The sequence below is a fragment of the Grammomys surdaster genome, unplaced genomic scaffold (assembly GCF_004785775.1).
Source record: "Grammomys surdaster isolate TR1022 unplaced genomic scaffold, NIH_TR_1.0 171, whole genome shotgun sequence".
Classification (NCBI taxonomy): domain Eukaryota; kingdom Metazoa; phylum Chordata; class Mammalia; order Rodentia; family Muridae; genus Grammomys; species Grammomys surdaster.
The window spans coordinates 3,242,116-3,254,409 of NW_021604619.1; the positions used below are offsets into that span (position 1 = coordinate 3,242,116).

A 12,294-nucleotide genomic window follows, 5' to 3' on the forward strand; every position below is an offset into this window, starting at 1 on the left:
GGACAGACAGAATAATCTTGTCAGTAGATAAACTAGGTATCAACTAGTTTGAGCTGAGCAATTATAAGCAGCTCATGGGGTAGTAGAATATTCTTATCGCTGAATACCTTAAGCTGGGTTCCGGGGTCCCATGAGTAATTGAAATTTCCTACATAGCTGTTTCATGACGGGAAAAGGAAGCTATGCTTCTTGGTTGCCAGAGCATCCCGTAAGAGTCCTAAAGTCATGCAGTTATTCATTGGATAGCACTACTTAAATAATTTATATACTGTTGGTCTTGATATGTCAGATTACTTTTATGTTAGATTTAGCACAGAATGCGCTTATCTTGTGCTTAGTATGTGAGAATTTTTTCTGCTACAGTTTTTACCGGCTGGCTATCACCAGCATGCTAAGTTGTGGGAACTGGGTAGATGGAAGGCTCCTGTAATAACATTGTGATACTTTATCTCTGTAGTAATTTGGAAATCTCCGTTTTTTTTTTTTTCTTGACATTTGCCTGTTGTCAAACGACTTTTAGAATGTCTCTTTGCCATTATACCTAAACTCTGTCTCAGCAGTGTACAGATTTTATCCTGTACAGATGATGAATTTGAATGACATTTTAAAGTTTAACCGTTTAAGTAACAGGTGTGAAGGATGAGGCGTTTCAGTTAGCTTTTAGGTGTTTTTTAACAAAGGTACAGTACACTTGGGTCAGTCACTGTGCTGAGCTGTTTCTGTCAACTTGACACAAAGTAGAGTCACCTGGATAAGAGACCCTCAACTGAGAAATTGCCTGCATTAGGTTGTCTCATATGCAAAATCATAGAGCATTTGTTTTTAATGATTGGTGTGGGAGGGCCCAGCCCTTTGTGGGTGGTGACCCCCCCCCTTAGGTGGTCCCGAGGTATGTTAGAAAGCAGGCTGAGCAAACCATGAAGAGCAATCTAGTATGTAAGGTTCTTCCATGGTCTCAGCTCCAGTTCTTGTTGGAGTTCCTGTCGTGGTTTCACTTTCCGACTCATTTATTCCTTGTGTCACATTTTAGGACAGTTTTGGGAAGTCTTTCCTGATTGTCTGGTTCTCCCCTGAACCATGTTGCCAGCTCAGTGTTTATGTATTGACAAGTATTTGTTTGCTTATTTGGTTTCATTTCTTGAAGAGACCATACTTTGTCTTATGTACTAACAGGCTCCAGAGATGATAGTCAGTCATCCCAAATCTTAACTCTACACGTGAGGCACATTGTTGCTCAAGCTAAGATAGTCACTGTCTCCTTTTTCTCCTAGGACTGGGCTAATGCCAATGTCACCGTACAGATTGAGAACACTGTCCTGTATGGCTACTATAGTAAGTATCGGTCAGCTTCATTTTTTCTACTCTGGTTGCCAATCAAATGGAAAGTAAAACTACATGCACACTCTTAATCGATATCGAGTATGAAATTAGAGTTTGTACACCAGGAATAAATGATATGCATTTATTCTTAATATTCTAAAACATTTTAAACTGACGTGGCCTTTGTTTCACTTGGAACACTTCTTGATGGGCGTTTAGAGTTACTGTAAGTCTGTGTGTTGTGTTAAGTCAGCACGTTCCCACACTGGTGCTCTGGGTTAGATACTTGTAGTTTCTAGCATCCTTGTGCTAATTGCTAATGACCATTGACTGGAGTAGACCGCACCCAGGGAGTCTCCATCGAAAGCTTTCTTCTACTTTGAGTTAACCCAAGGGTCATGGTGGCTCGATTTCATTCCATCACTTCTTCCTTCCATCCCAGTAGTAGATTGTGAAAGGCTGATAGGGCTGCCTACATGCTTCTCTTCATTTGATTTGCCCCTGGAGTCAGCCTTTCTTTCATAAAGAGTATAAATATATATTTAGAAAGAGATGTCATTTTTTTTTAAATCAGTAAATCAAGATGTTGACCAAGAGTTTTGTAGGACATTATATTGGGAAGTGAAAATACGTAGAAATGTTTAATGATGGAGTCATTTAATTTTTTTTTCTACACTTATTTGTTTGTATGTATGTGTATGTTTGCGTTTTGGGGCAGGTGAGTGTTACAGTGTGCCTGTCAGGTCAGAGGTGGTTTACCCTCCTTTCATGGTACTGAACTCTGGCCAGCAGTTAGGGCTAAGTCTTGCTGGCCTTCAGGGAATGATTTGATTTTTTGGATTTTTATTTTATGTAAATGAGTGCTCTATCTGTAGTACACCTGCACGCCAGAAGAGGGCAGAAGATCCCATTGCAGATATTTTGAGCCACCATGTGGTTGCTGGGAATTGAACTCAGGACTTCTGAAGAGCAGCCAGTGCTCTCCAGCCTTCTCTCCAGAACTAAGAGAATGATTTTTTTTTTAAAAAGAGGCTTATTGAACTTTAATTTAGCAATTTTGGTTCTAAGCTATTTCTGTTCTCCTGATCCATAAGAACCATGAAATTCCTTTGTTTTAATAAGGTTTTAGAAGATTTTTTTTTAGTATTGTTATAGAATTTATTTTTTATTGTTACTTTTTGAAGCTTGAGGAACATTTTATTAGAGTTGAAATGATACAAATGACCTCTTTGAGCATTTCTTTTCAGGGACTGAGCTTGTCACCTGTTACAGTGTTACAATCTACACCAGCCTGTAGATCATGTGACAAGACAACCAAACTTGATAGGGAAGTCTGAGTCCAAGAACCTTATCTTGCCCTTGAACTTAGAGGCCCCAGCAGTGACCTATTGCTACCAAGATCACAAGACACTTGTAAACCAGTTTATTACTTCAGGCAGACTTTTTAAATTTTTTGAGCCAGTCATTTACCAAAAGAAATTTGACTGACCATGAAGTCTAAATGGGAAAAGCTATCTAGATATTGGTAATGGTTCTTGTCGTCTCCACTGTGGCTCTGTCCAGCTTTGACTCCTTATGGCTCTGGCTACCACACTGACAGGACTGTGCAGCCTCTAAAATAGTTACCTGACCTCAAGACCAGCTGTTTCTCCTGAAATGTCACATCTGTCAACTTGCCTAATAGATATTCTTTTGGATCTTAAAATTCAAAACATCCAAGGCACTGTTTTTACTTCATTTTTTTTAAGTAAATGTGCTTAGTCTTAGTTAATACTTGATTATTTTAGAATATTAATTTAATTAACAATGTGCTTAGCCTTAATACTATTTTATTAATATTAATACACACAGATTGTTTTTAATCATTCTTGTTGTTTGGGAGCACATCAAATACCATTGTGATCCAGAAAGTTTATGAACATCCAGCTGTGGAATTGTCCAGTGCCAGGGTGTCATAGTTGGGGAAATAGAAGAACAGGGTTTCAGCTGTCAACAATACCCTTGCCCCACAAGGCCTTCCAAACACACAGCAGCATTTAGGTAAAGTCTGCCAAGAGTAGTGTTATCTTCTTGAAAGGGAGTCACTTTCCTGGATGTGAGAGAGGGGGTGTGCGGCGTGGGAGCCTGTAACCAGCTGCAGTGTGATAACTCGTGGGCTCCTGCCTCTGCTCACACACCTGGAAGGTCCATTTCCCTTTGCAGGGGCCAGGGCACTATTTTTATTCATAACCCCTGTTAGCCCTCCTGGTGTGTGAGCACTTTCCTTGTTAATCTCGCTAGGCATTGTGGACTCTTCCACTTCTCACAATGCTGTTGTTCTGTGTTGCACACAATGTGAAGACATTGGTGTCAGCGGTCATCCTGTTAGTGCGTGGCAATACCCAAAGGAGACATGTACAACCCTAGCTGGGCTGTTGGCTGTACAGCGAGCTAACTGCTTTCTAGTCAATAGTCCTGGGCGTATGATCTATGGGTGTAATTAGTACTATTAAAACTTGAGGGGAACTTCAAGATCATCTGGGATCTTTAACTCAGAACTGTCCCAGAGATCTTCTGCCTTAGAGGGTGTGATAGGCAGCTTGGTAATCTATTAGTAAAAAGTAATGATTGTGACTGTGGTTTTAGCACTCAGATTGAGGAACCATGGTGTGAGTAGGTAGCTTTTCACATGACCCCTCAGGTGCTCATGTGGAGAGAGCTTTCAAGGCTACAAACAGTAACACTGAACCACTGAGATCTGTCTTACCTGTGTTGGAGTGTGTGCTTTCAGCACAAAAACAATCTACTTGCAAAACATTGGGCAGCCATTTTTTTTCTTAAACTATAAGATTAATATATGCTCAAATGCCTAATTAGTGAGAACTTAGTTTGTGGACATATTTGATTTCAAAGAGCTGCTGTTCTGGTCTTTTTCCTGGGCTCATCAGGTTTTGTGTAGTTGGCAGTTTAGGAGATAGGCTAGGTCTGGGTTTATTTCCCATGGAAGAAATGGGCAAAATGACTTAAATTCTTAAGGCCCTCGTTAAATTAGTTTCATGTGTCTTCCTCAGTGAAAATGTTAAGGAGTATTTATTGCCTTCAAATTTCTGACAGGAATTCATACCTTCACTACCTTTTAATTTAACTTTTTATTAGAATCCACTTGTCCAGTTATACTATGGATGGCCTTCTTAGCGAGCATGATTTTTGCCAGCATTTTGTATTCATGTAGCAAATATTTACCCACTGAAAAATATAGCCTTGTATTCAGTACTGTGCATTGAAACGTATTAGTTAACAACACCACTGTTTTTTAAAACCTTTATGTATATAGAAGTTGTAAATCTCAGTGACTGTAGCAAGTAGATTTAATTATTCCCAAATCCCGGTTTTATTGTTAGAGTTGGAGTCGTACATTTTATTAAAAACTGTATTAGATGTAAATGATATAACTATTCTACTAGCATGCACTAGATTTGGCATAGAGGAGTTTTAGGAAAAAAAGTCTCTTCTAATCAATCTACCCTGTGATGGGGTGCTTCTTCTCTTCAGTGGCACAGATCATAGCTTGGAAAATGGACTCCAAAAGATTGAGAAATGACACTATACAAATAGTAATTGTAAGAGTTGGAGTAAATGTACTAGTATCAGACAAGGTGAACCTTGAGACAAGTACTACCTGAGACAACAAAGAGCTTTTCATAGGGGCTAAAGGGCTAGTATACTAAAAGATATAATAGTATTTATTATTAATATATTATTAATGTTAGGACTGTAATTTTATGATATGCCCTACCCTGTAAAAGTATCAAATGTTTAAAATAGATGAAAGATAGAATCCTGATTAGTTTTGGTTAGACAAAATGTACTTACATTGAACTTCATGTATATTAATTAATTGCCCTCAGAACACAGGAGACAAACAATAATTGATTGGCTAGTTGAGGGGTGTGTACCTTTAATCCAGTTTGGGGGAGACTGAGATAGGTGGATCACTTGATGAACCCATGTGTTTAAAATACTAGTTTGGATTGCATAGAGAAGCTCCAGTAAAGAAAAAAAGATAATTGCCAGACAGGAGGAGCAAAGTTGTATATCACATGACATGAAAGGGTGTGCACATTGGTCTTATAGCTTTCATTAATCATTAATAATACAAACTGATGAACAAGAAATCAGATAAGTATTTAAATAGGCATTCTTGCCAGTGCAGATATATGAGGGGCTAATAAATACATAAAAATGACAGCATTATTAATCACTAGAGAAATATAGATTATATTTCTAGAGAGATATACTGCCTCAGCTGGAATGGCTGCTTAGCGGAGGGCGTCTACTGAAATACAGCTGACTTGGTGGCTTACATAAGCAAGTTTCTCACGATGGCCTTCACCCTGGCTCTCAGACCTCAAATTCTCACTGTTCCTCTTAGCAGAGTTTGTGTACTGTTTCTTACTGCTTGCTTTTGGCTGGGAGTGGGGTCAAGACACCAATCCCATCATACACCCCTACTTTACGCCATCATCCAAGCCTGCTTACTTCCCAGATGCCCTACGGAAATATTAGCAGGGCTTCAACTTTCATTTGCCCCATATTGTTCTCTCATACAAAGCATATTAATTCTGCCCTGTAATTCCCCAAGGCCACAGACTCTAAAGATCAATGTCCAAAGACTCATTTCGGTATCACATAAATTAGATAAGATTGAACTTGTAAGGATAACTCATCTTGAGGCAAAACTCCCTGACCCGGGAAAGCAGATAAAAGACCTGCTTGTACAAACACATAGAGTATTGGCCACAGGGATAGGACTGACATTCTCACTTTGAAAGGAAGAGGAGCTAGAGTGTGTGCAGGATATCCGAGCAAACACTCTTAGCTTCAGAGTTACTGCTGCTCATGGCTTGATGCCGCATGGACTGCTGGGAAGTAGTCCTTCCTCCTGGCTGCACTGGGAAGACAGTTAACATTTCTCCAGTCCCTGCTGAGAGGACTTTGGACAGAGGCTATGTGGATTCTATCACAGAGAAGTGTGGCAGTGTTCCCACTTGAGCTCTTTGAAGCTGCCTTGCTAACCTCTGGCTAGCCTGTGGGATCATTATTCTTTTGTCTGAGAGGGTCCCACACTTTGATTTCCTGCTCCAGCTCAGGGCCACCAGATCTTCATTACAACCAATCAGTAAGTACCTAGACAACATGTGACATATTATTTGATTGCCTTTAGGCAGGTGAGGAAGGATGGATATTTACAAAAGGGAAAACCCTGCTGATGGGCCATAGAAATGACAGTACCAAAGTTCTGTCAACATGTATGTAGCTCTCTGCTTGTACAGAATTAACAATTGAAAATACAGAGACACACCCTCATGCAAAGTAAAATAAAAAGGTTATCCTAACAAGTTTCACTTCTAGAATCTTCCTAACAGAAACAAACAGTGCCCACACAAAGCCACATGTGTTTACAGTAGCCTCAGGCTAAAAGGTGTTGAATGCTTAAATAAAATGCATGCCATGCCTATAGAGTAGACTGTATATTCAGAAATCTAACTTAGAGATCAACAAGACCCCAGAACTGAACTACACCTGGCCATATGTTCACTTGCCTACTGTGTCTGCTGGCAGTCTTGTAAATGCTCAGTTGAACACTTGGAACACAGTTGTCCAGCCTGTGAAGCATACTACACATTACGTCAGCATTTGCGAAACAAACACACAACTCTTGAACTTAGTGGAGAAGCCAGATGAAAAACATCATCTTGAATAATCCCTGTGTGTGTGAGATATCCTGGAAAGCCCAATTGCTAGAAACTGCAAATCAGTGGTTGCCTTGGGCTGGGAAGGGGTAGGTATCACTTGCAGAGTGGCACAGGCGGCCTCTTATGGGAATGCTCTAAATTTAGACTGTGGCAATAGTTACACAGTTCTTTAAATTTACCAAAGTCTTTCTCTTCAACATGTATAATGTACATGTTTTGTCGTAGTAAATTACTTGTTGAAGTTGAGGAAAAGTATTGGTGAACAGTCAACGACAGTTGCCAAAATAGCTTGAAATTTGAGGGCACTCATCCCAGGTGCCCTCCTAGGAACATGACATCCGGGCGTCTTCCCCTCTCCTTTGCCTGTTAACCATGAAGTAAGCAGTTTGCTTTACCATGCCCCCTATCACCGCCATCTGGCAGCCCACCTCCTTCCTTCTGACTGACTTCTCTAAACTGTGACCCTTTCAGGTATTCATAGTAACACGAAGCTTAACAACATAACTTTTTTAAAAAATCATTTTATGTAATTTTCTATAATTGGAATCTTACCCTTAATCTTGATTAGCAGATGACATAAAGAAAAGTGAGACTAAGTCCTGAAGACTGAGACTAATGCTTAGGGAATGTGGTCCTTGTATCACGTGGAGCAGGGCCTCTAGAGAAAGCAGTTTGGAGTCTTGGTCACTGTGTTTCTGCTTACTGCTGTTTCAGCTAATGTTTATGTAGCTTTGAAGCAAATGTTCTGGTCCTCGGTAGACAATTAGGAGTAGCACCAGAAATACCTAATTCTCTCTTTTTTTTTTTTGATTATCTTATTTAATCAATTATTCTTATTAAGAATGATCTTGTACTCTGAACTGTGGAATAGATACTATAAAGATGGAAACAACAATAACTCAATCATGAACAGAATGACTGTTCCTCAAATTCTAAGTTAATGCTCACCATCAGTTTTATTTACCATTCTGTATTCTCAGTACATATGCAGGAGAATACTTGAATGGCTTCACTCTGCTCTCAGAATCTGTCTCGGTTATCGCTTAACCAAGTATGGGAAAATTAGCTGTCTGAAGCAACAGTTTGTGGAGTTTCTGCGTCAAGAATCTAGATGCTTCTTAGCTGGACTTCCCCTGCAGAGTTGCTGGGAAGTTACCTGTTGGTTCTGGAGTCCTCCTGAGGCTCTGCTAGGGAAGCATTAGCTACCCCCCACCCCATCCCCCACCCTCACTCTCCTTACTTGTGGACCAGCCACCTGAGTTGTGTACAACAGCTTTTTCTGCAGGCTCTAATATACCATAGAAACTGGAGTTTCAGAGAAAGGACTGTGAGGTCAAGACAGAAGGCAGTCTTTTTGTAATCTCAGAGTGACATTCTATTCTTTGGTGATGTGCTCCTTATTTTTTTTTTTTTTTGGTGCTTTTTTTTCTCAAATCGTAATTAATTCACACAGGGGTTATAAACACAGAAAGGCAGGATGTGGGGAAGGGAATGACACTAGAGTGTGGGTGTTCAGGGGGAATACAGTGCTCCTTATAAAATGACTAGTATGTCCCGAGAGTTGAGATATTGTATCTTTTCTTTATTCCGGGCTAACCTCGTTCTGCATTTTGATTTAGGTATGTTTCCTCCCCTCATGAAGGCTGAAGCATATTCACAGTGCTTATAACTGAACACATTGTATCTGGAGCCTTTTCTGTTTGAAGAGGATCATGCCCTCTAGGGGTTTTGTAACTCTCTTAAAAATAATACACATTATGTAGGTTGATTCTTATTAGACAAACTTTGCATGTCTTCCAAAATCAAAATTGGTAGAAATGGTGTCATTTGAAACAGTACTTTGATGGATTTGCTTTGCTCTTCTCTCGTTTAGAATTCTTCAGTCAACTTGCATTGACGCAGGCCTGTGACCTTCCCTTTATTTGAGTTTTAGCAGGCTTAAATACAAAGTCTCAGGTAGCTTTATAAAATGAATTGAGAAATCTCTTTTAGAGAATGCCACAGGCCACAGAGCTCGGCCTGCCTTTTCCCTTCTACATCCTGTAGGTTACTAATTACCAAGGGAACAAGGCCTTTTACTCTGCTGTTCCTTAGTGAGTAGTCCTCTATGGGCAGTGCGCTTTCAAGTAGTTCATGATGAAACTTTTTCATAACAACTGTGATGGGGTGTCGTCTTAGAAGCTGTTGGGAGTGCCTGCTGCAGAGAGCAAAGCCTTGCTCGCACTTACTCAGAGCTGGAATGGTAGGCTGGCCTGGGCTGCTGTGTTGTGTTGTAAGGGTTTGAAGTTCATTTCTTCTCTGGTCTTCATCCTCAGCTCTTAATCCCTTACGATGATAACAAGTCCAAATGGTGCTGGAGTTATTTTAGGCATCATGTATCAGTTTCAAACAGGAAGCAGGTCAAAGGGGAAGATGGAAATGAAGGAGGAAGTGGAAAGGAAGATGGGTGTTGGCCGTGCAGCTCTCAGTGTTGACCCTGGGTTTCTTCAGCTGCATAAAAGAAATTGGAAAACTTTTCCTATTGCCAGAGTACAGTTCTACTTTGACCCTCCAGAACTTAAGGTTTTGTAATGACTAATTATTCTCAGTGTTAAGAACTGACCTAGGCAAGCCAGGCAAGCGCCACACCTCTGAGCTAAATCCCTAGGCCTCTTTTATTTCAAGTTTGAGACACGCTACCAGTAACTTGTCTAAGGTGGCCTTGAACTTGTTTTATAATCCAAGGGGTTCTTGAATTTATGATCGTGGTACTTCAGCCTCCACATTAGCTGTGATTGTGGGTCTTTGCCACAGAAACCTATCTCTTCTCCTTTCTTTTAGTGCTTTGTGTTAAAAGTTAATAATTAGCTGGAAAATACTCTTGAATCAAAGCTTAATAATAAACAGGAAAATACTCTTGAATTTTAATATTTCAGAAGCCTAGTGTGTTTAAGTTCATTTCATATGCATTCTCCTTTAGTGACACAAAGCATTTAGAAGGTAGATTGCTTGCTTTTTGTGTAACTACCAAAAACAGTGTAGGGGGATTAGCATGTGATCTTTGCCAGTAGCTCTCTGTTCACTTGTTTTGCTAGGCTGTTCATTCGTGTGTGTGTGTGTGTGTGTGTATATACTCACATGTATATGAAATATAAATGTATTTAAATTTTTTAAAAGAAATCATCAGCCTATTTATTCAGTTGCTGGTGGACATTTAGTCTTTTCGGTTGTTTTTAATCATTGCTGATAATTTAACTTGCTTTGTCGGAGCTCATTGTTGGGTTTCTTTACATTTCCCTGATGGTTACGATAACACGCATCTTTAAATGTGCTTTGGTCACTGTATATGTTCTATGGCAGAGTATCTGTCTATTTAAGGTTTTGCTCTGATTTTTAACTTTTGAAAGTGGCATGCCTAATTTTGGGATGAAGATGTGGGTTTATTGATAAACAAGGTGCTTAATAGTATAGCATGAAGCAGAGAAACAGATTTCAGGGCAGCAGCTACAGTGGGACAGCATGAGTTGTCTCGCTTAGAGCTGCAGAGTTTGCCTTATGCCTCATTATGGTAATAAGTACGACAGCAGCCTACAGCACTTTCAGAAGTTGTTTTCTACGTGAGATCACGATCCAGGATTAGGAGCATGTTCAAATATTCAGCACCTCATGTACAGTCAACCACTTCTGCCTGAATATTGGGGTTTCGACAGCCATCCTTTTACCCTTTGTCTTTATGTGTTTTACTTAATCATTTCCTATAAGTTTTAATTGCAGTTTTTATTTCTTTGTGACTGTCATATTTCACCTAATGTGCCGATTTTAGAATTCATCCATATTATAGTGTATGCCGGAATTTCATTTTTATGTTTGAATAATAGTCCATTTACACATATGCTATATTGTACTTTATTATATTGGACCCTGGTTTTATTCATATTTTCGCTGTTATAAATAATGCAGTTTTGAAAATGGGGAATATAGAAATAACTCAGACACCATTTTTCTTTTGGATGCATATGCAAAAGTATAGTCATTTAATTATAGCATAGTTGTATCTTTCAGTGTTTGAGAAAGTATCCTACTGCTTGCCATGGTGGCTGTACCACTTCACATTGCTACAGGAGCACACAGGTTTTGTGTCCTTGCCAGCCTGTTCTTTTCTCCTGCACAGTAGTCACTCTGCTTGTGTGAGCTGTCACATTGCTCCCTTGGATGGAGAAATGTGACAGCTGCTCCTTCATACCTGGTTTAAGACGATGATTTAATTGCTATTATCTTTCTTGATTATATATATGCAAGAAGATGCTTTTGCCCAGATTTCAAAAACCAGGTCTCCTGGATTTTTCAAGTCTCTCAAAGTTACTTCCACTGATTTCTTTAATTCATGATTGGATTGGATCTTTGCTCCTGGGTTAAGCTATGTATGGAATTAAATATTTCACTATCTAAAAATATTTGAAATCTAACATTATCTTAAAGCAGAATAATAATTTCTGTCAAATAACTTTGAATCTCATTTTACTGACTTACTGCTATTCTTACCTTTTCTTCACCTTGTCCGATTTAAGACCAGTGTGCTAATTCTTTGTGTTATATATTTAGCAAAGGAAATTTATTTCTATAAAAATTACTGTATCTTTTTTTAGCTGACTCTAACTTGCCAGAGTGGCTTGCAAATGCTAGGCTGCAGTGAGTGCAGAGTTCATTGAACTGAGAGAGTGTACAGGTTTGTATACTGTATACTCAAAGAGAACCGGATGTTAGCTTCCACAGGGACCATTGTTAACTTGGTTACACATTGTCTGAAGCTTACCTTGAGTTGAGTGTATTATTCTAACCTTGCTGGTTTCTTGGAATGGGAAAAACAAAGGCTGTTTGAATGACACATGTACGCAGTTAGGAATATAGGACATTCGTGTAGTAAATTTGATCAGGCCTTTGTTTTTCCTCCCCACAGCTCTGTATTCTGTTATTCTGTTCTGTGTGTTCTTCTGGATCCCCTTTGTCTACTTCTACTACGAAGAGAAGGATGAAGACGACGCCAGCAAATGCACCGTGAGTCGCCTTAAGATGGAGCCCCTCCCAGCTCACACAATTACGTCCTCAGTTTTCAATGAGTGCCATGACTCCTCTTGACTGTATTCTAACCCTTTTTTAGGCCCAGAGGACTTAGGTGGCTCAGGAAAAACTATTTCATCTCTGAGCCTCTGCTCAGAATAGAATAGAATAGAATAGAATAGAATAGAATAGAATAGAATAG

General features: G+C 39.5%; 1 protein-coding gene across 1 annotated transcript in view; it reads left to right on the forward strand.

Moving 5' to 3' along the window:
- The window catches only part of Lmbrd1 (LMBR1 domain containing 1), a 75,424-nt gene that overhangs the window by 11,822 nt on the left and 51,308 nt on the right, over positions 1–12,294 (forward strand). The window contains exons 3-4 of the mRNA XM_028767236.1: positions 1,272–1,332; positions 11,992–12,089. Of these exons, the coding sequence (XP_028623069.1) occupies positions 1,272–1,332; positions 11,992–12,089 (159 nt within the window). The remainder of the gene's footprint in view (positions 1–1,271; positions 1,333–11,991; positions 12,090–12,294) is intronic.